Source organism: Bidens hawaiensis, unplaced genomic scaffold (assembly GCF_021521415.1).
Source record: "Bidens hawaiensis isolate Kalapana, Puna unplaced genomic scaffold, B.hawaiensis_p1.1 tig00025185_1, whole genome shotgun sequence".
NCBI lineage: Eukaryota > Viridiplantae > Streptophyta > Magnoliopsida > Asterales > Asteraceae > Bidens > Bidens hawaiensis.
This window is the reverse complement of record NW_027494007.1, coordinates 222,415-247,611: the sequence shown is the minus strand read 5'-3', so window position 1 is coordinate 247,611 and position 25,197 is coordinate 222,415. Positions and strand designations below refer to the sequence as shown.

Genomic DNA, 25,197 nt, shown 5'->3' with positions numbered 1-25,197 from the left:
TCAAGATACCACTTTTCAAGCATAAAGTACAACACATGTCACCCACCACCTTTACAACTTAAGAGTTAAGACCCTACCAATCATAACTTTACAAACTTATATGCAAACTTCACTACAAGATATGATGATGAAAATATAACAAAATCATGGACTAATTATTGGAAGACTTAGCAAGCTAATCTACAGAATACAAGCACAGTATATCATAAAACAAAATAAAATAAAACCACTTATACCAATTTACATATTTTTTTGCACCACTAATATTATTATTTCTTTGTGTTCTTGAGGTTTCTTAGAGTCATTACAAGTTTTTGCCTTTCACCTTCTACTTCTGCAAACTTTAGACTTATTTCTGAATATCTTTCTTGCATTTCCTTCAATTCAATTTCCATACATTTGTTTTTATTTAATAATTCCATTTCATTTGCTGATGCCTCAAAGATTTCTTGATCTCCGGTCTTCGTAATCTCATCATCACTATAGCTATATGACAAGACATCAGTGTGTTTTCACAATTTAACATTCAAATGTTACAAGAAATAAAAATGTTAAAAACTTTAGTCAATATGTGTAATGTATGTACCTTATGGTTGAAGGGTTTGAGTTTGAATTTTGAGGTGTAGATACCTATGATTTGAAGATTAGTAAACATATGTGTCATATAAATAAAGTTGCAGCCTTGCAGGACATTTGAAGTTGAAAAAAAAAGTCAACTTTTTTTTTAACATAAAGTGAGGTTACCTGTGTATCTTTGATGTTGTGATCAAGAACCTCCAATCGTCTTTCTAACTCTTCGATTTTACTTTTAAGATCTTTTTCTTTCTCTAGAAATGAAGCTTCAGAGCATTCTAATGCGGTTTCCTTGAGCTTTATTTGATCCTGATTATAAAAAAGTTACAAAATTTAGCACAAACAATAGTCTAATCTTTAACGCAAACGGGCTGAAAGTAATCAAAAGTCTAATTTTTAACGTAAACTACCTCAAAAATCGTATTATTGAAAGATTTAGATTAAAACTGTAGTAATACTATTCATAATCTAATTTACCAGAATCATACCTCAAGTAGTTTGACCCTGTCTTTCATAATGTTGGCCTCTATGCTGCAAATTGCTTCATCTTTCTTTTCGATATAGTCTATTAATGGAGATACCTGTTTTTTCAGATTTTCTTTCTCGAATTCATTTTCTTTAAAGAACTGTTTCATGTCATTACATCTGGATTTTAGTCTTTCAACTTCATTATCCTTATCATTTAAAACATTTCTCAAATCCTTCTTTGAATTCTCCAATTCCATCTTCACCACACAAATCTCACTTTCAAGATTGAATCTTTCTTCATCAAGATTCTGAATCTTGATATTATAACAAGTTTTTTGATGTTTTAAATCATGAGATAAGTTTTTAACCTGTTTTTCCATCTCCTCTAAATGTTTCGACTTTAGACTTATTTTGTTAAAAATATTAACCAATTTGTCTTCAAATTGGTCAACGAGAAAGTCAAACTGTTGTTTGACTTTCTTGACCGTCTCTTCAAGATTCCTTTTTTCTACCGTAAGTTGCTTGGCTTCATCAATGGCTTTCATGGCTGCATTCTCACTTTCTTGAAACGCCAACGCCATTTCCGACGACAGTTTTCTAAACTCGTCTTGAAGTTTGCCAGCCGTACTAGCGTGTTGTAGTTTGACTTTTCGTAAAGTCTCCTCTGCATGAATAGCTCTTTGCTCCTGCTCGACTTTTACACGAATCAAATCTTCCATATCCGCCTCAAACCCGTGAGCTTGATTATCCAAATCTTCTTCCAGATTCTTGATATGCGTTTCGAGTTCTTTAATTACAAGAACCGATTCGGATAATTCTTCGGATTTTAACTTAAGCTCGTTGTTTAAGTTTTCGATACGGGATTCGAGTTCGTTTACGTTAGCGTAAGATGACGAACATTCGTATTGCATCTTTAACTGTTCTTGAATTTGACTTTGTTCCAGCTTGTAAGACATGTCATGGTTTTCCTGTTTTAGAATCTCGTAGTCGAGAGCAATCTGCTCCATTTGCATTTCTAGCTCGTCTTTATCGCGTTTGTATAATTCTATTTTGTTATAAAGATCGATTATCTTTTGCTCTTGTAGATATGCATCTTTCATGCCACTATGTTCTCTAACAATCTCTTCTAAAGCCTTTTGATCTTCATCATCATCTGTCTCGGGTTTAGATTTGACTTCTTGCATTGTTGAAGCAATACAATGTTTTGACTTTGACTTTGACTCGAGCATCTCATCCAAGTCTCTAACAGCAAGAATCAACTCTGCATTTGATTCTTGTGTTTTTTGAAGTTGTACTCTTAGATTTGAATTGAGCTCCTTTTCATGATTCAGTTCTTGTTTCAACTCATCTACAATAGCCCACGGATCTCCTCTCTCGGTCAACAAACTACCATTGACTTTGACTTTGACTTTCATCTTCTCACACTCCTCCTTCAACTCACTTCTCTCTTCCTTCAGTGCAGCTACTTCTTTCGAAAGATCCAGACCCCTTTTACTCTCCTTCGCGATTTGCTTACGAAGCGTTTGTAATTCCATTTCCGACACCTCAGCTTGCCTGGATAAAATTACGAGTTCGCCCTTGAGTTTTTTGATGACATCGTCCGGATGACCGTCTTCCGACACTTCTTTCACAAGGGTCTCACTTGGACTGATCATAGACGAATCATCTGTACTTAAATCATGAACCGAACCATCCAACCAATCCCATTGTGATGATGATCTTCGACGTTCTTCTTCATTAATCGTTGTTGTTGACGTTTCATTAGCCAATTTAGCATTCTTAGATTCGGATTCTTGTAGAGTATCAACTCCCGAGCTGCTATCAGAACTTGAAAGTGTGATATCTGATCCAATAGACGTCCCGTGATCTCTTTTAATATCACCATTACTAATTTGTGACTTCAAATTCTTATTATCGTCATTCACATTCTCGCTTACAACAACCTCTTTGTAAGTTTCTACAACTATGTTCGCATTTTGATCTTGCACCCTCTGAACCGATACCTAAGATAAACAACATTACAAGTTACAACCATTAAACTTAAGCAAAAAGAATCCATTAACCATTAAAAATGTAAATAAACAGAAAAAATAACAAGGGACTAACATGCAATAAACTTGTAAATTTTGCATTTTTGAGAGGTAGAGAAACAGAAGAAGACTTTGTAGCCTCCGCGTAACACGACAAATCAAGAGAAACTTCACCAACAATACCATAAACCGAAGAACCCTACAAAATGAACAAAAATTAATAACATATAAACTATTATTTTTCAATCAAGTTTCTTGATTTGTAAAATTGGAAGCATATACACAATCTAAATATAACTAATATGCAACAATTTGTACCGTTGCGACAACAAAGCGATAGATTTTCTCATTGACTTTTCCGGTTTTCTGATCCCGGGTGAATTTGACAGTTTCGGAATGTGGTTTTTCCCAGTAACAACTTCCATCTTTAACCTTAGTTTTCTCTAATCTTGCGGTTGGCTTTCCGGTATCACTAGGAATCACAGCTATAGTCAAAGCATCTCCTACATTTGGTGCTAGCTGCAAATACAAAACAATAATCCCACTATAAGAAATTAAAAAATCTTGCAGCCACCAAAATGATCAATCTTTATTATCCCCATAGATAAAAATAATATTAATTTATTTTATTGTTTACACAAGAAAAGTACCAAGAGTTTCATCAAAGCTGTGCAAATTTTAATATTTATAAACCAGATCTCCTAATTAAAAATCCCATTTTTATTAAATTCTAAAAAATCCAAGATATGAACACCCTTTTAATTTCTTTATTTTTGTTTTTGGAATATAAGATTAAAAATCCCATTTTTATTAAATTCTAAGAGATCCAAGAAATGAATACCCTTTATAATTTCTTCACTTTTATTTTTGGAATATAAGATTAAAAATCCAATTTTTATTTTTATTTATTTATTTATTACTATTTTTTTTAATGAACACCCTTTTAATTTCTTTATTTTATTTTTGGAATATAAGATTAAAAATCTCATTTTTATTAAACTATTGATTACATTTTGGAATATAAGATTAAAAATCTCATTTTTATTAAATTCTTGAACACATATATTATATATTTTTAACATAATATTAAAAGTTGTTCACTTAGACATTTCATCAAACACATTATATGCAACAAATCTTTTCCATAAAATAATTAAAAAAATGTTAATAAATAATAATAATCACCTGAGTTGCATGAAACTGGAATTTAAATAAAGCTTTGATCTTGTTCTTGTCACTCCTCCATCTCGTTGACTTAAACATTTTTGCTCAAATATTCACATTTCAAGACTCAAATTTGATGGGTTTTTGTGGGTTATTATAAACCTCGCCGGAGCTCCGGCGAAGCTGCCGGAAAATGGTGAGTTGTGTGGTTATAATGCAGTAGTGAAGGTGATGATATTAATGATATTAATATTATTATTATTATGAAAGCTTAGAAGCAGACATATAGCAGATCTAGAAACAGGTCATGTTTTACTGTTAGAATGTGTGAATGAATGAATGAATGAATGAATGAATGAATAATAATAATGATAATAATATTAATTAAATATTATGATTTAAGTGTTTGTGTTTGTTGAAAAGAAGAAACTTTATTAAATGTGTGTGTAATAAATAAAATATTTGGGGCACATTGCAAAAAAAAAAGGTGATAAAAGGGAAGCTTCTCTTAGATTTTTATGCTTTAATAACATATATAAAATTATAGTTTATTTAATTCATTTGTATTGTGTTTTGTACTTTGTATATATACATTTACAAGGTTGGTCCATGTGCCATGTGGCCACTGACTGTCATGAAGCATGAGAGAATTTGTTACTGGTAAATAACCTCGTAGCGAAGGTTGGACAAAAATGTAGGGATCTGTTATGGTGGCGGCTCAAGCATCGCAACATACTGTCACCAGTAACCTCTTCTGCATTAAGAAAGTCATCACTATTTTTGCCGTTGAAAGAAGACGGTTTGTAGAGATTGATTGAAGGCATCGTTGTCTTTAAAGATATGATATTTATCAAAATGTTTTATCTTTAATTTTGCTTTGATGGAGATTCTACTATGTAGTATGTATTTGTATTATTGTTGTACATTTGTATTTGTTATATTTAGCTTATGAATTATAACTATAGCAAAAGTGATATATTATAAAAGTATATAAAATAAACTATAGATGGTTGACAAAACCATACCGGCTTAGTAAGTTTTGCTAAGTTTCAACATAAACATTTGAGTGGATAGTTAAAACGATCGACAAATGATGTATCGTTTGTTTAATGTTATCGTCTTAACGAATCATTACTTTTTCCATTTCCAAATTTTACACAGAGTTTTCCACATAACAAACTACATCAAAATCATAACAAATTTCACCAATAAACTTTAAAGAATCAAAATAGTAGCATACTTAATATTTTTATAAAAAGTATTTAGAGTTCACAATAGGTGAAAGTTCAATATAATATTATAAATTCAATTGTTACTAGGTCGTTTTAAAATAAGTTTAACGGTATATTTTATATATTGTATTATAGGAAAACATTGTAGGATATTAACCAAGTTTTAAGTTTGATCTAAAACAAAGGGGGCAATTACTACATTATCGTAAAAAATATATTTACTAATAAAAAAATTGTTTTTATGATGTTTTAGTTATTTATGAACATATAATTTGAAGGTAAAAAGATGGTATTTTAATATTTATTGAAAGTTGAATGACTTGATTGAAATACGTTAAGACAATAAAAAGTATTAGTGAGTAGTGACTTAGTTTAAACAAACTTGGATATTATTATATAAGTTGTCTCTTCATTATAACACCGTTAATTTTAGTATGTTAAAAAAAAACTCTTTTAACATAAACAAAACAAAGGATTTTTTTTTGTACCAAAATAATTGACATTGATAGTTTCTGTACGTAAATGAATAAATATATATTTTCAATCTAATACTTATTCTAGAAGTTTATTTTCCGCATAAAATCGTAAGGCTGAGGGGTGTGGGGGGCGCGAGAGGGGGCGCGAGTGGGGGCTCCAGCCAATAATATTGTGACGTGTGGCAGAGAGAGAAACTTGATAAGATGGGTGTTGGTTGTGGTGCTCGCGCCCCTGGCCCTGGTGTGGAGGGGCGCGAGCGGTTTATTTTTTTATTTTTTTATAAATGTATTAAAAAAACGTATTATTAAAAAAACAAGAAATTATTTAAAAAAACACACATTTTTTTGAAAATTCATAATAAAAAAAAACATACTAAAAATTAAACAAACAATAATATTTAATAATTCGGAATGTCACCTTGGTAGTTTTGGCATATAGCTTTGCCCTCGTCTTCTAACGTCATGTTGTGTAGGATAAGACACGTGTAGACGACGTCCATTATCCTCTCCCGAGTCCAATAACGTATCGGGTTCGCCAGAACATAATATTGTTTTTTTATAGCTCCAAAAGCTCTTTCAATATCTTTTCTAGCAGACTCTTGCTTCTTCGTAAAATACTTCCGTTTGTCGGCGATTGGATCTGTAAAAGCTTGAACTAACACAGCCCATTCGTTATATGAAATGGGTTATATATAGGAAAAAAATTTTGGGTTTTATAAAGGAGTTTGGGATATTATATATGAGTTTGGAGATTGAAGTTGTGTTTGATATGGTTAAAATGGGTTGATTTAGGGGTATTATATAGGATTTTGTAAAGGTTTTTTTAAAAAAAAACCCGAGCTCAACGGCTCTTTTGGGTGGGCCCACCAGCTTTTCCTCTCTCTTCTCCCGCGATCACCCTTGCGCCCGCCTTGAAATCCGCGCTCGCGCCCCTCTCGCGCCTCGGTGGTGTGGTGCTCGCGCCCCGGGGCGCGAGCACCACACCACCGAGGCGCGAGAGAGGCGCGAGAGGGGCGCGAGCACGCAGACCAAGGCAGGCGCAAGAGGGCTAGCGGGTGAAAATGGGCGTAAAGTTGGCCTGGGAATGCGTGAAGAGCCGTTGGGGCTTAGAAATAGAGCCGTTGGCTCTTTATTTTTATTAAAAAAAAAAAAAATTTTCCTCTATAAAACCAATATCACATACCACCCAAAACCAATATCACATACCAATATCACATACCACACCCAAAACCCAAAATCACCCCATCTTCCAAACCTTTTTTTAAAACATGGCTGGAAATTGGTACCTAAACCTAGATTCAGATTACAGTTACGACGATTTATGGTCGGCACCGGACCAACCGATGTTTTATTCGGGGTCGCAACAATCATCCGGCTTTCAACCATCCAACATACAACCGTCTCCTAACTTGCGGGGGAGGAAACGTCTTCACCGCCGAGGAGGCGGCCATTGGGAAGGGACGCCAGGGGGAAAAAACCGGCTGAGGGGGAAGCCGTAAACATCACCGATCTTGTTGAATCCCTCAATAAATTCAACAAAACCATGGAGGTGGTCTCTAATGACAAAAAGGAAAAAAAAAGAATGAGAGATTTGGACTTCCTTACAAGAGACTTCAGTAACCTAAATCCGGTCGACCAAATGGTGATGGAAAAACAAAAGGAACGTATCCGGAAGAGGTTGATCGAAGAAGACCAAGCCGAAGAATAAGAATAATGTTTTTTTTAGTACTTTAATTTTTTTTTTAGATATTAATGTGTTTTTTTAATTAATGTGTGTTTTTTTAAATAATTTATGAGTTTTTTTAATAATACGTTTTTTTAATACATTTATAAAAAAATAAAAAAAAAACCGCTCGCGCCCCCTCTCGCGCCCCTCCACACCAGGGCCCGGGGCGCGAGCACCACAACCAACACCCATCTTATCAAGTTTCTCTCTCTGCCACACATCACAATATCATTGGCTGGAGCCCCCACTCGCGCCCCCTCTCGCGCCCCCCACACCCCTCAGCCTAAGATTTGAGTCGTTATTTGCATTCTATCCATTAACTATATACATATTTTCATATTTTATGGCGTGGCATGTAAAACGATTAAACTATATAATATTTCTTTGTTTATAAATCCTTTGTAATTTGTGTATTATGTGTTTGTCGGGACCTTTAATTCAACAAATGCCTACTTACTTTCATCCACATTCTACAATTCCATGTATAATCAATAAATTCCAAAATTATATTCCATATGACATTTTCTTGCACTATAAAAATAATTATCTCTTCCCCACACATAATTACAATATCACACATGATGTTTTTATTTTACAAAAAGTTAAATCATAATTTATTGGCATGCTAGCACTTGTTTCTTTTCATGGTATTTTGAACCCCTTTTTTTAATAACAATAGCATCTAATTAACATATTACCTTTATGTGGTAAACCTTTTATCATGTAGAGAAGGTAAAATAGCAAAAATGAACAGTAAATTGGATAACGAGTTAAAACATTTGTTAAAAAGTTTTATGGGATTGGGTCGTTTTGTCTAAGACTGTTATTTTAATTTAGTTTTAGTAAATAATGTTATTACTTTAGATATAATATAATATAATATAATATAATATCATCGTGAAAGATCCAACGGCCGCCAAAACCATCATTTGTACCACCTTCATCGCCCTCTCTCATTTGAATCTTCCCCTCTTGCGATTTCTAGGTCTTGAAGACCTAAACATAAAACGTCTAAATTTTAGAGTTTTTCGTTTATTTATTTGTATTATGTTTTTGTGTTTCATTTCTCGAATGATTTTAGATGTGTTCATTACTATATGTGTTTGTGCTTGGACAAATTTATTTAAAGGTTTTTGGATAAAATCGTAAAAATATATAATACCCATGTCGTTCTATGGTCATGGGCCTATGGCATGTGTTAGTTATCTTTGATTTATTAATGCTATGTTGTTATGTTATAGATATTTTATAACGTGTGACGAATTTTATAAATATAGGTGAACATATACATGTGGGCTAATTTGAAAGCGATACTAAAACATTTGGTCAAATTATTCTACAAACGGAGACAAAGATAAAAAGAATAAAAAGAATTTATGAAAAAAAACCTAAAAATAAAAAATAATAATAATAATAATAATAAACACAAAGAAGTAAAGAAAAACAGAAATATTTTCTCCGTCTTCCTCGTTCTAAAAAAAGACACAATGTTGAGGAAAAAAAGTTATTGTGTCTTTTAATTTATCATTGGTGTTTTTGTTTATTTACGTCATTGGCTGTCTTTTTTTCCTTAACATTGTGTCTTTTTTTATTAATATAGTGTAATATTACTTAACATTGTTTTATATTTTGCCTGACATTGTGTTATATTTTGTGAACTATTGTGTTTATTTTTGTTTATTTTCGAGTCTTTGTTGTCTTTTTTACTAGAAAGGCGTGTGAAACATTTTAGTTTTTTTTTTACCTTTTTCGTTTTTGCTTTATATTTTGAGTTATAATTTTTTTAATATTTTTCTTGAACTTTTTTAAGAAGTTTTTTTAGACCAAAATTCATCTAACATATCTCATTTTCGTTTCCTTTATATTTAACCTTTTCCTTAAAACATTATTAAATATTAAATGTAATTTATATCCATATGATCTTGAAATCAAGGAGCAAACAAAATAAATATAGTTAGGAAAATGAGGAGCGTCTATTTGTCAATTTGACGTGCTCTTAAAGGAATCAAATGGTGGTTTTGAGTAGACTAGGGAAAATCACAGCCTAACTATCGACCTTGATACACCACACGAATCCAACACGAAATTCGCCTATAAATGAATACAACTTAGTTTTTGATAGAACTTGAGAACCAGCTTAGATGGACAGAATGTGTTCAAGTAAACCTAGTGGATTTGTTGATAGCATGTTTAACACATTTTATATTTTATTCTTAAAATGGGTTTTATATCGTTAGTTAAATTGGTTTAGGGTTCCAGCCGTCAATCGCAACCAACTTAGATGCTCATCATAATGCATCCGCGTCTACAACAAGCCTCTGATGCAAGAACTATCAGACACACCTAAACATAACACAAATAGTTTAATAACAAACATATATGAATAAACACAAATACCATAGGCTGAACGATAATAAACAAATGAAGATATAGAGCGTGTGCCTCTCTTTTTTTTTTTTTTGAAACATCTCAATAATTAGGTAAATAAGAATACAATTACTAAAAGAAACCCGCCACTTAACATGTAATTTTGGACTCGAAGCAAGGCTACGTGGGGTGAGGCCGATTACGTATGTCGTAAACGTTGGTAATAGGATGGGTAATTGATCATTCATTCCTTTTTTTTTAATTGTTGTTTAAAGTAATATGTTATTTAATTTTATTCAGGTATTAATTTTATTTCAAAAAGATAATTTAACTAAAATTTTCATAATATGAGGGGTCGAATATATAACTTTTTTTTATAAAATAATAGGTTTACTTGCCTAAAAAATGAGTTTGTTCTCTAAACGATACTATAGTTATATATAAAACCGAAAAATATTGTTTCGGGTGAATATGGAGGTTTGATTTTAATATATATATATATATATGTATGTGTGTATATAATTTTTATAGTAGATTAGAAAGTTTACGACAAAAGTTTTGAAGATTGAATTCATTCGTCTAATAATAAGTTAGTTAACTTTAACTTTTACTGATGTGGAAAATTTTAGTGACTAGCCCTTTCGGGGTTGAGAGATGAGAACGTAAAGATATAAAGGGTGGCGTTCTGACAACCGGACGGGTCATTAAAAATACATATATAAGTTTTGAAACAAACCATACAATACGCATGAATTAGTCATACGACCAACTAAAAATACATATAAGCTTTTATGATAGGTATAAAATCACTTCTTGTCGCATACTCATTTATTGAAACACAAGGAAATCATAGTTTCGAATGAGTGGGTACGTCTTCTTGGATAATATAACCCTTACCGTCTCGCGCCAACATGTTATCTAGCTCTTTGACAAATCTCTTCATAATATCACTTGGAAACCACATGGGCACTATGATTCCAGACTCACCCTTATGATTAATGTAACGTGTATAGAACCCAGCAACATGGTGATCAGGCCCTGCATAGACCGCTTTCCCCCACCCGAAATCAACATCAAGAAATCCAGCGCGTGTCACATCCGATACAATATAACTTCAAACGGTTGAGAAGTTAGGTCGTCCTTTGATTACCATTAGATCAGCGACAGATTTCATGTACTCTTCAGTGACTTCTGATTTAGCTTTCATCACAAGCTCCAATGCATGTCCTAATGGTTTGTTATATAGGTCTTGAGCTTTGGAAATGGCAGCTGGGTAGCTAAACACATTTCCATAATATCCTACAGGGATCCAAGGCTTGAACTTGACAACGGATAGCATGCGCATTTCATCTTCAGGGTTTGGTTGAAGTGCGATTGTTCGACAACGCCAAAGACATGCTGTTAGGACTTCAAATGTGGTACAATGCTTGAGATGTGCTGGAACGAACCTACGAACAGATGAAATCTGAGTAGGTCCAAAGAAAAATGACTTGTACTCCATGTCTTCCAACGGGATTGTTGTTTCATCGGTGTCTACCACTTCATCATACTCATGATGTGTGCATGTAACGCGTGGCGGGTCTCTTGAACAAAGCAACTCTCTTTGCCAAACAGGCATAATCGACGGTGTTGATTTGCCTTTTGCCATTTCAGCCAGTGTTGTCACGAATTGTGCGTATCCAAATCCATCGCACATGGTATGATTGAATCGTATAGTCAAGATGAAACCTCCACATAAGAGTCGTGTCACCTAATAATCAACATAGACGACATAATTACCCCAATTTAACTATGTGGTCATACTTAGTATTGGTAAATGACAATTTTACATTCTTATATGCCAATGACAAACTATAATTAGATGTTGAAGTAATGTTTTAAAAACTTGACCAATTGTTGAATCACTGCATAACCAAATGTTAAACCGGTGGTGCTGCGTGTTGAACAACTCGTGTTTTGGTTGGTTTACTAATATCTAGGGTTGCATGATTCATTTGCTCGTAATAGATTTGATGAAACAAATCTTTTCAGTTTAATAGTTCGAAAACGAAACGAAACGAAACAAAACGAGTAATTACATTTATTATTGTGTTAACATATTTTTGTAGCTTTAATAAGTCAAAAATATTTTGTAATTTAACTTTAAAAAGTTTTTGAGTAATTATTGTAACTATAATTTATCTCCAAAAGTGATTATTGGAGAATGTGACAACATAATATTCGTGAAGTGTAAGTGTTTATGTGGAATTTATCCCTTATATCACCAATTCACCATGCATGTTCACATGTATGTATTTTTTTTTGAATGACAAAACATTAAAACACTTCCTCATGATCATTCATGATCATTGTTTAAATGGATTGATTTTGTTGGAAAATATAGGTTATGACAACAAATTTAGTTTACTATTGTGAAGCGTTTAACCATTCCAAATCATTTGATTCTTTATGTTAATGATTCTAAACATACTCATATTTTTAAGCATAACAAGAATTTTATTCGCAAGTAATGCCAAAGGTTTCTTCAATCATTATGGAAATTTTTTGTCTCTGCGATTAATATCTTCCGTAGAAAGGAGATGGAGCAGTGAAATATGATAATTTACAATCAATTCATTCGGTATATTCTTTTTTTTTTGGGGGGGGGGCAACTTTTCACATTTATATTATGTATTAGATACATTACTAATACCTTAGCAAATTATAGATGGGTAAAACGTAAAAACAATAAGTTATGGCTAAATAAAACTAAAACTACTCGTGGAAGATACATTCGAGCCAAAAAAAAAAAGGTCGTCCCTGCAAGTTTGGTTATGAAAAGTATCGGCCACGCAAGTTTTTATGCCGCCCCTTGTTTATTGAAATTGAAGTTACAAATCTGTTTATTTGTTAAAATTGATGATCAATTGTTGATAGATTGATAATTTCGAGTTGTTTCAAATCAATTTCATATAACAATGTGTTAATTTCAGATCTAACAGCACGTGTGTTCGTCAAAAAGTTAAAATTGGTTGAGAAAGTCATTGCTAGAGTTGATTAGGTCAAATTGATGATAAATCCTCGATCGAGTGAAGATTTCAAGTGGATTTGGATTAATTTCGATACTAAATTATAGTTATTGGTGATCAATTTTGGGGGACAATATGGGACTCTCTCTCCTCATAATAGACAAGAAGGGAATTTTCCCTTTATTCTTTCATTTAAACTTAAGTTACACGAAAAAAAAAACAAATGTTAGAATTCAAACCCACAACCTACCGCTTGCTAACCCAAGGCCTATACCATCTAAGCTAGCCCCTGCTATTTTTCTAACGTGTTTACAAACTACACACGTACACATATAGAGGTGGGCAAATAAACCGGTTAACCGAACCAAACCGATTATGAAATCTATTAACTGACGGGTTGGAACCGGTTTGTGATTTTCTCCCCCAAAACCGATTCCAAACTGGTTAACCGACCGAAACCGGCCAAAGCTAGGCAAAAACCGGTCAAACCCTGAACTAAAACCGATTAAAACTCGAACCAAAACCGATCATAACCTAGTCAATAAACCGGTTTCAATCCGAATCGAAACCGATTATAAACCAGTTTTGACTTTTGTTGATCAAACTGAACCGGTTTCAACCCAACCCGACTGGTTAGTTTTAAACTAGTTTGTCACCTCTTTACACACGTGTGAAAGTAAGTATTTTTCTGATGAATCATTTAACTATATACGTTTTTTAAATGTTTTTGGGTTTATTACTACGAATGGTCCTCATACTTGTAAAACTTTAAAGGATCTATAACATTTTTATGACGGTTGTTTATGGTTAAACAAAAAAAAATATAGTCAAATCCTTTAAATTATAAAACATTAAAAAATAGGTGTCTAAAACATAAAAAATTTAAAATAGTTGTATTGTTTTTATAAATCTCAATTATCACATTTTGGTCGTTGTCGGCCTAACTAATGAATTGGCCGACGACGTTCTCATCTGTTAACGTATTTGTTCTCAACAGTCCGCGACTAACAGCATATTAACGCCGTTACTTGCAGATTGCTAGAAAAACGTTTTTGCCTGGAAAATTCGCCTTTTTTGGCTGAGGAACTCAACATGAAAACCGCCGCCACCACCACTTGAGCATCACCAACCGATTCTGACGATGAATTCTATGGTTCCGACGACAACAATAATTTGGGCTTTTACTAGAAAAGGTTCCTAAAAGGGCCGATCCTTGGTTATAAAAATGTTCGGGACGAGAATGTTGAGTTTTCTTGAAAAAATGTTAGTTTTTCGGCAAAAACGTTTTCTTGGCGATCTGCAACTAACGGCGTTAGAATGTTAGAATTCTGTTAGTCACGGATCGTTGGGTACAAATATAATAAAAATAGTAACCAAGTTTCAAAATGTTACAACTAAGTCACTCAGCTATCATATTTTATTAAATTAAAGGTTTTAACATGTTTTTTTAGCGATTTTATTTTTTGTTTCACATACGAAATATTTTTATCTTTTTTTTTATGCTGACGTTGAGTGACGACATGAATTTTATTTTTTATTTTTGAAATGTAATATAATTAACGTTTTTTTGATTTTTTTAAATTTAACAACATATATTGCAAATTCTGCCCCCACATCTTATCCTCCATTTCTTTCTTGACGCACAAAAAAATCGATGAGGCTCGATTTGAAGATTGATTTAGTGACCCGATTTGAGGAAAATATGCATGATTAACCTAATTGGAATATATTTAAAAATTGGTTATTATAGATTTCTATAAGATATTGGCATCATTATCAGTCAATTCGTTAGTTAGGACCGGCATCGACCAAAATACGATACACGTTAAGTTTTTTACCTGAAACAACAACAATGGCGAATCAACAATGCCACTTGATCCAGGAACATCATACAGAATCTCCTCCCTACACGGGAACGGCGGCCGAAGGTCCGTCCCGAACTGCTTCAGTGTAACATCCGCCTCCGCCTCGATAAACAGCACACCCTGGCCATTGCAGTCCACCATCAGCTTCCTATTCAGACCTTCCTTTAACCGACCAGCAAACGGATAGTAAAACACCAACGCCTTGGCCAACGCCTCCCTGATCACGCTCGCCGGATTATTATTTCCCATTTTTGGATTGCTTTTGTAGAAATGAATAGCAGGAATATGATATCTAAGGCCTTCTTGATCGTCAATGTCGGAGAGAGGTTTAAGTTCTCTAGGTGTCGGTTTAGCTGGAACGATGAGCTCTGGCGGTTGTCATCGGACGGCGAATGTTAATGGTGCCATGTCTTGTTTAGCTTTGTGTTGGTGTATTGAGTTTGGATGACAATGGTGTACGTAACTAGTAAGATTTATATATAGTAGTATACACATGTGCATGCATATGCATGGGGACACCTTTAAGAAAAATGACGACTTTCTTCTGTTTTTAATACACCGCGTTCCTCAAAAGTCTGGAGAGTCTCGTGGCCCCACTCTGGATAGATATATTGTATTAATCGGGCTTACGCTGGCCTCAAAGTTTAGGCATTCCCCTGGGAAACCATACCGCTGAGTGTTGACTGTCACTTGACAGTATTTGTGTCGCAACAAGAGAAGAATTCTCTGGCATAGCATACGGTGGAATGAAAACCCGGGTGGGCTCGATATTCGAGCTGACAGACTCACAAGACCTAACTCAAATACTTCTTTGTAATAATCCATCAAAAGTGACGCAAGTGGGGATCGAACTTGGGCTTCACTGAAGGACCCAGGTCTTTCTACCACTAGCCCACAAGTGATGGATTGCATGGGACACATTACTCTTATTTATTTAAATTTGTATAATTTATGTTTATAGAAAGTTAACGTATAAATTAAATTAACGTGTTAACTGTGTAAATCAGATAGTGTAGTTATATTTACAAGTAGTGTAATTATACATAATTACATTGTAGTGTAATTGTAATTACACTACCCTATAATTACACCATGTTGTATATATAATTATATTACGTTAATTTACTTTGTATTTAATTTGTAATTATGTTAAAAAAAAGGTTGTTTCAGTTTTTAGAATTAAATTCATTAATATATTATTTATGTTTCTTTCAAATACCAAACTTGATTGAAGTTATTAATTGAAACGAGTTTGATATGTGCCGGGTCGATCACGTCTAAAATCAAAATACCGATTTACTATTGTACAAGCTAAAAAAATTAATTGATATTTAAGTATTTTTATTTAAAGGCTTGTAGGTTAATGATATTAAGATGTCTTTTTTTAGGTTCATGGTTTAAGTTACGCATACATAATTTATAATTGTCGATCTAGATTTAAGAATAGAAATAGATGGATATGTGTTTTCCGGTTGTGAAAAAGATAAGACTTTTAACGATAATAAGTGATGATTTTTCTTTGAAAGACAACACGAAAAATAGTTGTTAACGAGAAAAAGACCACTTAAAAAGACAAGTGAGCCCCGAATTAAGCAATAACATGTTTAAACGTGAATTAGGCTTGTGGGGACAATAATTAGTGCGTCTTAAATTTAATTTTGAATTTTGTGATTCATTTCCGTGGTTAATTCGTGCACCCAATTTGCATACACGATTACGTAGAAATCTTTTTAAATGGTTTACGTTGAAGTACTCTACCAAAATAGTGATTTTAATCAATATAGTCAACAAGACTGGTAGCCAATTCAGATGGTCACTATTTTCACGCTACTATGTCGCTACAGACCACTTAGCGCTAACCTACCACTACGCTACGCTATTCGCCATAGTGGGTGCTTAGGGCGCGATTGACATTTATGGTTACACCCTCGGGATTTGGTGTAATGACTGTAATCTACTTTGACCCAAACTCAGTTAACATAAGAGAAAATTAACTAAATAGACAAGTTTGACCACTTTTTTTTTTAAATATGCATGACTAATTTAGCCTACAACTTCATAATTGTTTTTTTGTTTGTCCAATAAACACCCGCCACATCTAAGAAGCCGACTAAGGCAGCTAAGCAAAACGAAAGAACATGAACAAAATTCGTTCGATTCAGTTTTGTTCTTTTACAACCCTAAATATAATATAAGAATTAATAATCCGAAACAAAATAAATTTTCTTTCCCCAACCTAGGTCGGGTACCTCATAGTCTGGTTTTACCGTCTATAATAAAAATCCGTGATCAAAAAGCTAATTACAGTTACAAAAAATAACAAACTAAACCGGTCGGATTGTGCAAAATGACTTATTTACCCTCTTTATTCTATTCTCTAGTTTCTGATTTCTCTCTCACAATAACTGGTCATGATAAAAAATTACAAACTACATAACTATCTCAATAGTAAATTTTTAAAAAAGAATAACATAAGAAAACTATAATGTAAATTCTGTTATATGCATAAAGCCAGAATAACAAAATAACAAAATTTATAGATAAATTATAAATCAGAAATAACAATGTGATGCGCAAAAATCATGCCCTAGGCGCCGAGTATTCCCTGACCACTCGCAACTTCTCAGTTGACATCAGTTTCATAAGTTTGGATGATGATATTTAAACATGAAAGATTAGAATGAGAATCAAAATGTTGATAACATCAAATCCCAATGTGATACGTCTAGCAGAAGATCTGTCTACCAAATCATTATTTTTTATATTGTTTTTGCTATTTGCGGATCTTTTTAATGTTATAAAATGATGCACTTGCACAAGTTTATATGTTGTGTACTTTTGTTTATTGTGTTTGGAAAGTTGTGTGTACACGGTGGCGGGTACAAGAAGAAAGATTCTGATTGTGTATTGGGACTAGTAGTCTAGATGAGAATATGGGTGCACATGATTAAAGGTTTCATAATGGTCATAAAACATCTATCTATTTTAATAAAAGACTATTTATTTTTGTCACTTGTCATCCTCATAGGCCTTCTTACAATTTTTCATTTATTTAAATATATAGTCCTTATCTTTTAACTCATGTCAATATATGAATTCAAGTTTGTTTTTATATATGTAAATCACAATCAATTCATTCATTAACATTAATAGTTAAATAAGAAAATATTAAAATTGACGTTACGGGTTTGTTAGAATATAATTTTAAAGTCACATGTAATTGAAAATTAAAGCAAATAAAGGTGCATTATTGTCGAAGAATTTGGATATGTATGATAAACTACAAATTGTTTTTTAAACTAGGATTCGAGCAACGGTGCATAATTTTTTATATAAGATTGGTTTCAAATTTAAATTCAAAATCTTCTCATACGCATTTGAACTTGGGAAAATGTTTAGTTTCTTAATTTTCTCCAAACGTCTTGTATAAATATTGCAAACATAGAGAGAATACCTATTACATATATTGGTGTTTACTATTAAATTATTGAAGTTGAATTATATATTTATAATCTATATGTATACTGATTTACTATATGAAGTATATATCATTTATTTATATGATTTTTTGTGTAGTATAAAGGGTTTTAGCAATAAGAAAATTAATATTTAGTTTTCAATATTTTCTTTTATAATTCAAACCAAAATACTTCAGAACATACGTTTTCACATTAACTTAAAAAAAACAATTAATCCGGTTAAAAGTCATTTACCATGCTTCCAACAAATCCGAAATCTTTGCTTTTTTTTTCTATAAGTTTTTAACAAATATTATCGATTAATTAAATATTCCAACAACTCCCATAATACTAACAAATAACATGGGATTAGTATCCAAAATTTAAATATTCCTTATCTAATACTTTCAACTATTATAAATAATAATCATTACCTTCACTTTATGCAACTTTAAATCTTCTATTATTTCACTAACCCAGAATAATCATTTTTATTTGAACATGACTTTAAGGTTAGTATGCATTTATCATTTCCATTAATATGAAATAAAAAAATCATTTTGTTATAATTTAATTTCCGGTTTCATATGTTGCTTGATTTTACAATTGTTAATTGTAAAATATAAATTTAAGTAAAATTTTGTCATACACAGAATATTATTGATACCAAATTTATCATGATCAATAAATTTCAAATTCTAAAAATTATAAGGATGACTATATCATCAAAGTTCAGGTAATCTGATTTTTTGAATAATCATGTTTTTGTGATAAACATGAGCACATGATCTCAAATGACATTATATATATTAATTGATTAACATGTATGATATTTTATGTATATGAATTTTTTTTTTGTTAGTTTCATAGATACATTATCATTTATCTAGAATTGGTATGTACTTGAAGAATCTTATTTATCACACGGACAATTAAACATGGCTATATCAAGAGTTATAAATATACCTATATGTTACCTTATCAAGAGTTACAAGCAGACATGGACTAAAGATTTGCTTTGTGATAAACAATGTATACCGACCAACCAATACAATCACAAATGTAGTGTAGCGGGACTGTTTTACTTATTTTTAATATATTTGTGTAATCTTAGTTATGTAATTTATGTAATATTAATGTAAATTGTAATTGTATAAAATATAGGATCATTTTGTTAAATGTATTTCAGTTAATGATTAAAGTACAAAATTTTCATCAATTACCCGTGTAATACACGGGCCTCAAGCTAGTAATTTATAATTATAAAGTTATGTCACACAATATTTTTTATGAGTTCGATTAAGCATTTAAATACGTCGGTTGGGTTTTCTCATTTATAATGGGTTTTTTTCTGAATGTAAAATGGAGATGATCGAGTGAGTTGTGCCATTTAGTTATAGACTTTGTAGTTTTCATTTTTTTTCCATTTTATGTTTCGTCACCAATGGGGCGACACACGTTCGAGAATTTTAATTTAGCCTCAACATATTTGGGTTTGTTTTTCTTTTTTTCGAATGTGTGTACGGATTCAAAGAATAACCATAAGAAAGAAGAGTATACCACGACATGAGTGGATCGAAACAGATTGATAAGAGTTTGGAATAGAAACAAGAGATATGAAACGCCTCTCTTAGTGCAGCCATCGACATCGAAGCTTTGATTGTTGTGTTTTTGACAAACAGTAAAGTAAAGGTTGTATGATTTTGAAACAGAAAAGTCGGTTCGTTGAGATTAGGTCAACAAGAAGTGAGAGCTTGATAGACGTGTCGTCGGTTTTGGTTACAATAGGGTTGTTCATATGTTTGGTTCATTCGGATTTGTTTATTCATCAGTTTTAGATGTTTCGGTTCAATTTGGTTTTCTGTTTAATAAGTTTCATCAGCGCTGTCCTAATGCCACAACTATTGTCACCGTCACCGTCACCTTCTCTCGCCACACTATAAAAAATTACGATGGAAAAACTAAATTGTAACCCGAGTCAATTTTGACTTGACCAAATGGGAAGTATTTAAAAATGTGTATGCATGATGCATCTATCTCAATACATGCCTGCTTATACATCTACATATTTGAACACAAACCACTTTTCAAGATATTTTTTTTTAATTTAAAACTCAAGTCACTACAAATTTACAATAAGTCCTCATAACAGCAGCAGCTGTGAATTAAAAAAAAAATAAGGAAAAAAGAACACTTTCCAGCATACTAGCCAGATTTGGTCCTTGCACAAATTAAAACAAGTCTAGAACAGAAAAGAAAAACTCAAATTCATAACCAAAAACAACAAATCTAAAAGTTCAGACATTTTTTTTTTCTTTTTCTTTCTACTCTTACCTTTTTTTTTGTTTTTTTGTTTTTTTTTTTGCTTTTTTTTTGGGTTTTTGAAAGATGCAAAGTCAAACAACCTAAAAGGTAAAGACTACAAGTCTACACCTACATACCGATCTAGTACATAAACAGACGCTAAAACTTAAACGAAAAACAGGGTGACGGAAAAGAAACTAGCATTTGTCCTTGGTTTCCCAAAATAACCAGTTAGATGTATATTTCATTACTTAAAATCCAGATTTTCTCGAGTCGATGCTTGTTAACACACCATACTTCTTTCTCCAAATTGACGACTTCAGGTTTGACTTACACGAATGCGTGACTACATCACGTGAGGAGCATCTTTCAAGCGCAATAAATGGCTTGATCAATTTGCGGAGGAATTTGTTTTATTTCGGTTCCAAGCTCCTGCTCAATCCTATACCTGCAAACAAACACATTGGCACGTGTGAATATGCAAATCGCTAATGCATTACATGGAAATGATATAATGCTTACATGTTAAAGCGATCTTCATAAGTTATTAAATTCACAGCTAACCCTAGATGTCCAAACCTTCCAGATCGTCCCACCTAAATATCAAAAGACCAACATATCTCATTCAATATCATTCAAAAGCAGATATGTTGTTTCAGCTTACTTAGTGTAATAATTAATAAAGAACTTACCCTGTGAAGATATGTTTCAGCATTCTTGGGAAAATCAAAATTAATCACAACATTCACTGCTTGAATATCTATACCCCTTGTAAACAGATCTGTCAAAACAAACATATTATACATTAGTGAGAATCGGAGTAACTGTAAATGTTATTTTGCAAGGCAAAACGTGAAAAATATACCGGTACAAACGAGGTTCCTGCATGCACCGTTGCGGAAGTCATGAAAGACACGATTCCTGTGATCTTGCAACATTTTAGCATGAATATAGAAACAAGAGTAACCCAGCTCTGTAATTTTCTTAGCTAATAGCTCGACTCGGTTGACCGAGTTGCAAAAGATTATCGATTGATTGATTTGCAGCTGTTAACAAAACAAAACATCAAGATTAATAAAAAAAGTATCGACAACATTTACCAAAATAAAAAGATATTAAGTTTGACCTAACCTTAGAGAAAAGAGTATTGAGACAATGAACCTTCTGCCTTTCTTCTACAAAAGCATAAAACTGTGTGATACCTTTAAGAGTAAGTTCATCCATTAAATTAACCACATATGGTTTTTTCAGGTATCTGTCCTTGAAATCTTTGACTGTAACTGGAAACGTAGCTGAAAACATCAGAATTTGTCTTTGTTTGGGAAGAAATCCAATTAGCTCTTCCACTGAAGGCTGAAACTCTGGGGACAACAGTTTATCAGCCTGCATTAAAGAAAAAACGCATATTATCTTTACTTTAAATTCAAATAAACACAATTTGCATACTATATTCAGATTTGCTTACCTCGTCCATAACCAACATTGCACATTCAGACAATTTGCATATTCCCTTTTTGGTAAGATCAAGAATTCTTCCAGGTGTACCAACCAACAAATGAACGGGTTGATATAAACGCATTATATCATCTTTTAAACTTGTTCCTCCAGTAGTGACCATCACTTGAATTTGTAAATGTTTTCCTAGTTCCTTGCAGACTTGTGATGTTTGTAGAGCTAATTCTCTGGTGGGAACTAATATGACAGCTGTAATTATTGCAAAAGCCACAAGTTAGCTAGAAGTAAAATGCATATTGTTCAAAATTAACACATGAAAAGATGAATGTTAACCTTGAATAATATTTTTATCTGTGTCAATCTTTTCAAGTACTGGAATACAAAAAGCTGCTGTCTTTCCAGTTCCATTTTTGGCTCTTGCAAGAATATCACTTCCAGTCAGTGCAATTGGGATACTTTCTTCCTGTATAGGTGAGGGTCTTTCAAAACCCTTTTCATAGATCCCCATAAGTAGCTCCCTTTTCAAAAAATAATCCTCAAATTCATTTCCTTTTGTAGCAGTGACATCCTGTAAAAAAATGGAACGATCATATCATAAAAAAGGTTTATTGTAAATGCTAATTTCCAGAATAAGTATAAATCTTTTTGCTATTTGGATCATCTGGTATCATCTACATATGATCTCAGGTAACAACCAAACAGACGTAAATAATTATCTTAAGATAACAATCAGAACTTTCTGTATTTATAAACTGTACACATGTTATTAATGGATAAAAAACTACTAAACAAAGATAAGACACACTGACACACACGAAAAGAAAATGTATGATGCATCACTGCGACAGAAGAGTTAAATTGCATATGTACTAACGTACCTCAGTCTTGTAGCGGGTATCTGCTGCAGGTACATTCAGTTTGGCCTTCCAGTCTTGAGAGCTAATCACCCAAAATGCAAACAGATATAAGTTCACAAGTAAACATAAAAGCATAAAGGCCTAATTACAAATAATTATGCACTGTATATAAGATTAACAGATTAAAACATCATTGAATTAAAGCCTAAAGATCCAATGCAAAGACCAAAACTTTTGAAAATACTCCAGCACAGTTTAAGGATGCAAACAACAAATCTAACATAATAAACAAATACAACTGATAGCGTTTAAGATTGCAGGAAGAAGTCAGGTTTAGTAACTATATGCGTTCATGAACAATCACAGACGAGCACAAAAGACGCAAATCAAGAAACTAGAGAGAAAACGGCTATAATAAAGTCTTTTTAGGAAAACAACTGCAATGACGTCATCAAAAACGAACAAATACACACATGTTGCTACAGAAAAAAAGATCTTTTACGATAACACGTGAAAGAATGAAAAGAAGAGAGACAAAAACAAAGAATAAAAAAACCCGCCATTTATTCAACGACATCTGTATGTATACCGACAAATAAGACTTTCGAGTTTCAAGTCATACTTTGTAGCCACAAATTTAGCATAAAAACTAATTAAAACATGGTATAAAAGAGAGATAGAAAACAGACTGCATAAATGCAAGGATTGAACCATATCAGCTTTGAGAGTTTTGAGGTATTATACTCCACTGCAGATACAGCCTGATAGAAAAGCTGACATCAGAGATTGATAGTCACATAGCATCAACTATCACGTGTTCAAAACGGCTCAAACAGATACCTACTTGAAATTGATAGTCACGTAGCATCAACTATCACGTGTTCAAAACGGCTCAAACGGATACCTACTTGAGATTGATAATCACATAGCATCAACTATCACGTGTTCAAAACGGCTCAAACAGATACCTACTTGAAAGTGATAGTCACATAGCATCAACTATCACGTGTTCAAAACGGCTAAAACAGATACCTACTTAAATCACCGAAAACGTCATAACTCAAAAGTCAAACATCGCCGCAATACAGTACACTAACCTACTATATATATTCTAACTGAATATCCGTTACACCATACCAGCTTTCTTCATAAACAGCTCCACACGTGTGCAGATATAATCACTCAACAAACAAAAACATACAAGTTCTATACACTAACCTTGTACAGATCTTTACTCAAACCAATTCATACAATTGAATTAGGGTTTCAAATTAAAGTCAATTGGTTCAACAATACATCATATTAAACGTTACAAAACACAAATGAACACATCAATTAACCTTGTACAGATCTTTACTCAAACTAATTCATAAAATTAAATTAGGGTTTCAAAACAAAAAGTCAATCGGTTTAACAAAACATCAATTAAACGTCACAAACCACAAATTAACACATCAATTAACCTTGAATCGATGGTGCCGCCATCAGAATACACTGATTTGTCAACTTCATTAACAGGAGTAGGGTTAGGGTTTCGTCTCAACCACTGTTGGTGCTGCTGCTGCTGCTGCTGTTGTGGTGGAGGTTGTTGTTTAGGAGCGTAATGTGATTGGTGTCTGGGTTGGTGAAACTGATTAGGGTTTCGAGGTTGTTGATGATGGTGGTGGTGGTAATTAGGGTTTGGTTGGAAGTTACCGCCGCCGCCACCGTCGTAGCCGCGGCCGTTGCCGATACCGGGTGGATACCGGCGGTTGTTGTTGTTGTTGTTATTATTATTATTATTATTATTGCTCATCGGAAGATGATCGGAGTGTGTGTGATTCGATTATGATGATGATGAAGTGAACCCTTGGTTTGGTTTTGGTTTGGCCCGATATCCGGTTTAGTTTGTTTTGTTTTTAGATTTTTAGATCACACGGATCCGCTGTTCATTATAATAATCACTTTTTTCTATAAACTGAAAATAAAAAAAAATAAAACTAAAAGTGTTTCACTTAGGTTTTTATTTACGCAACGATTGGGAGTCATGATTTGCAATATATGTATTTACGTTTTAAAAAACTTTAAAAAAAATAATAATTGAATTAAAATAAAATTTACATCATTGCTCCACAACAACATTAAAAGTTAGATAAAAAGATTTTCTCATTAAAACAAAACAAAAAACACTTTTGAGTGACATAATTGAAACACTTTTGAAAATTGTTTAAGGTG

The 25,197-nt window shown here is 32.7% G+C and overlaps 2 protein-coding genes and 1 pseudogene across 4 annotated transcripts; all 3 read right to left on the bottom strand.

Annotated features, from left to right (window-relative positions):
• Window positions 1-136: 136 nt before the first annotated feature.
• Window positions 137-4,593, bottom strand: LOC143571050 (uncharacterized). Its single transcript, XM_077056569.1, has 7 exons — window positions 4,257-4,593; window positions 3,390-3,590; window positions 3,148-3,270; window positions 1,062-3,044; window positions 745-882; window positions 587-630; window positions 137-480 (listed from the first exon to the last, which is right to left on the bottom strand). The coding sequence occupies exons 1-7, from the start codon at window positions 4,332-4,334 to the stop codon at window positions 270-272; spliced, it is 2,778 nt and encodes a 925-aa protein (XP_076912684.1). The 5' UTR covers window positions 4,335-4,593; the 3' UTR covers window positions 137-269.
• Window positions 4,594-10,881: 6,288 nt separating this feature from the next.
• On the bottom strand, window positions 10,882-15,355 carry LOC143571028 (benzyl alcohol O-benzoyltransferase-like; annotated as a pseudogene). The gene is made up of 2 exons (XR_013142035.1): window positions 14,883-15,355; window positions 10,882-11,786 (listed from the first exon to the last, which is right to left on the bottom strand). The product of XR_013142035.1 is annotated as a benzyl alcohol O-benzoyltransferase-like (transcript).
• A 5,458-nt stretch (window positions 15,356-20,813) lies between these two features.
• Window positions 20,814-24,906, bottom strand: LOC143571049 (DEAD-box ATP-dependent RNA helicase 8-like). 2 transcript variants are annotated; one of them, XM_077056568.1, is made up of 9 exons: window positions 24,447-24,906; window positions 23,005-23,065; window positions 22,460-22,694; window positions 22,137-22,375; window positions 21,803-22,054; window positions 21,537-21,717; window positions 21,364-21,452; window positions 21,172-21,267; window positions 20,814-21,119 (listed from the first exon to the last, which is right to left on the bottom strand). In XM_077056568.1, exons 1-8 carry the CDS (start codon window positions 24,776-24,778, stop codon window positions 21,190-21,192), a joined length of 1,467 nt encoding a protein of 488 aa, XP_076912683.1. In that variant the 5' UTR covers window positions 24,779-24,906; the 3' UTR covers window positions 20,814-21,119; window positions 21,172-21,189. The 2 variants fall into 2 exon arrangements, with proteins under 2 accessions (XP_076912683.1, XP_076912682.1); XM_077056567.1 differs by having other exon boundaries at window positions 21,194-21,267.
• Window positions 24,907-25,197: the final 291 nt, after the last annotated feature.

Excerpts from the sequence above, each read along its gene's own strand:
- LOC143571050 (XM_077056569.1), bottom strand. The coding sequence starts at position 4,334 with ATGTTTAAGTCAACGAGATGGAGGAGTGACAAGAACAAGATCAAAGCT. Across the intron at positions 3,591-4,256 it reads TCCAGTTTCATGCAACTCAG|CTAGCACCAAATGTAGGAGA; the intron begins GTGATTATTATT and ends TTGTATTTGCAG. Across the intron at positions 3,045-3,147 it reads AATTTACAAGTTTATTGCAT|GTATCGGTTCAGAGGGTGCA; the intron begins GTTAGTCCCTTG and ends TGTTTATCTTAG.
- LOC143571049 (XM_077056567.1), bottom strand. The coding sequence starts at position 24,778 with ATGAGCAATAATAATAATAATAATAATAACAACAACAACAACAACCGC. Across the intron at positions 21,718-21,802 it reads TCAATACTCTTTTCTCTAAG|CTGCAAATCAATCAATCGAT; the intron begins GTTAGGTCAAAC and ends TTTTGTTAACAG. Across the intron at positions 21,120-21,193 it reads TATGAAGATCGCTTTAACAT|GTATAGGATTGAGCAGGAGC; the intron begins GTAAGCATTATA and ends GTTTGTTTGCAG.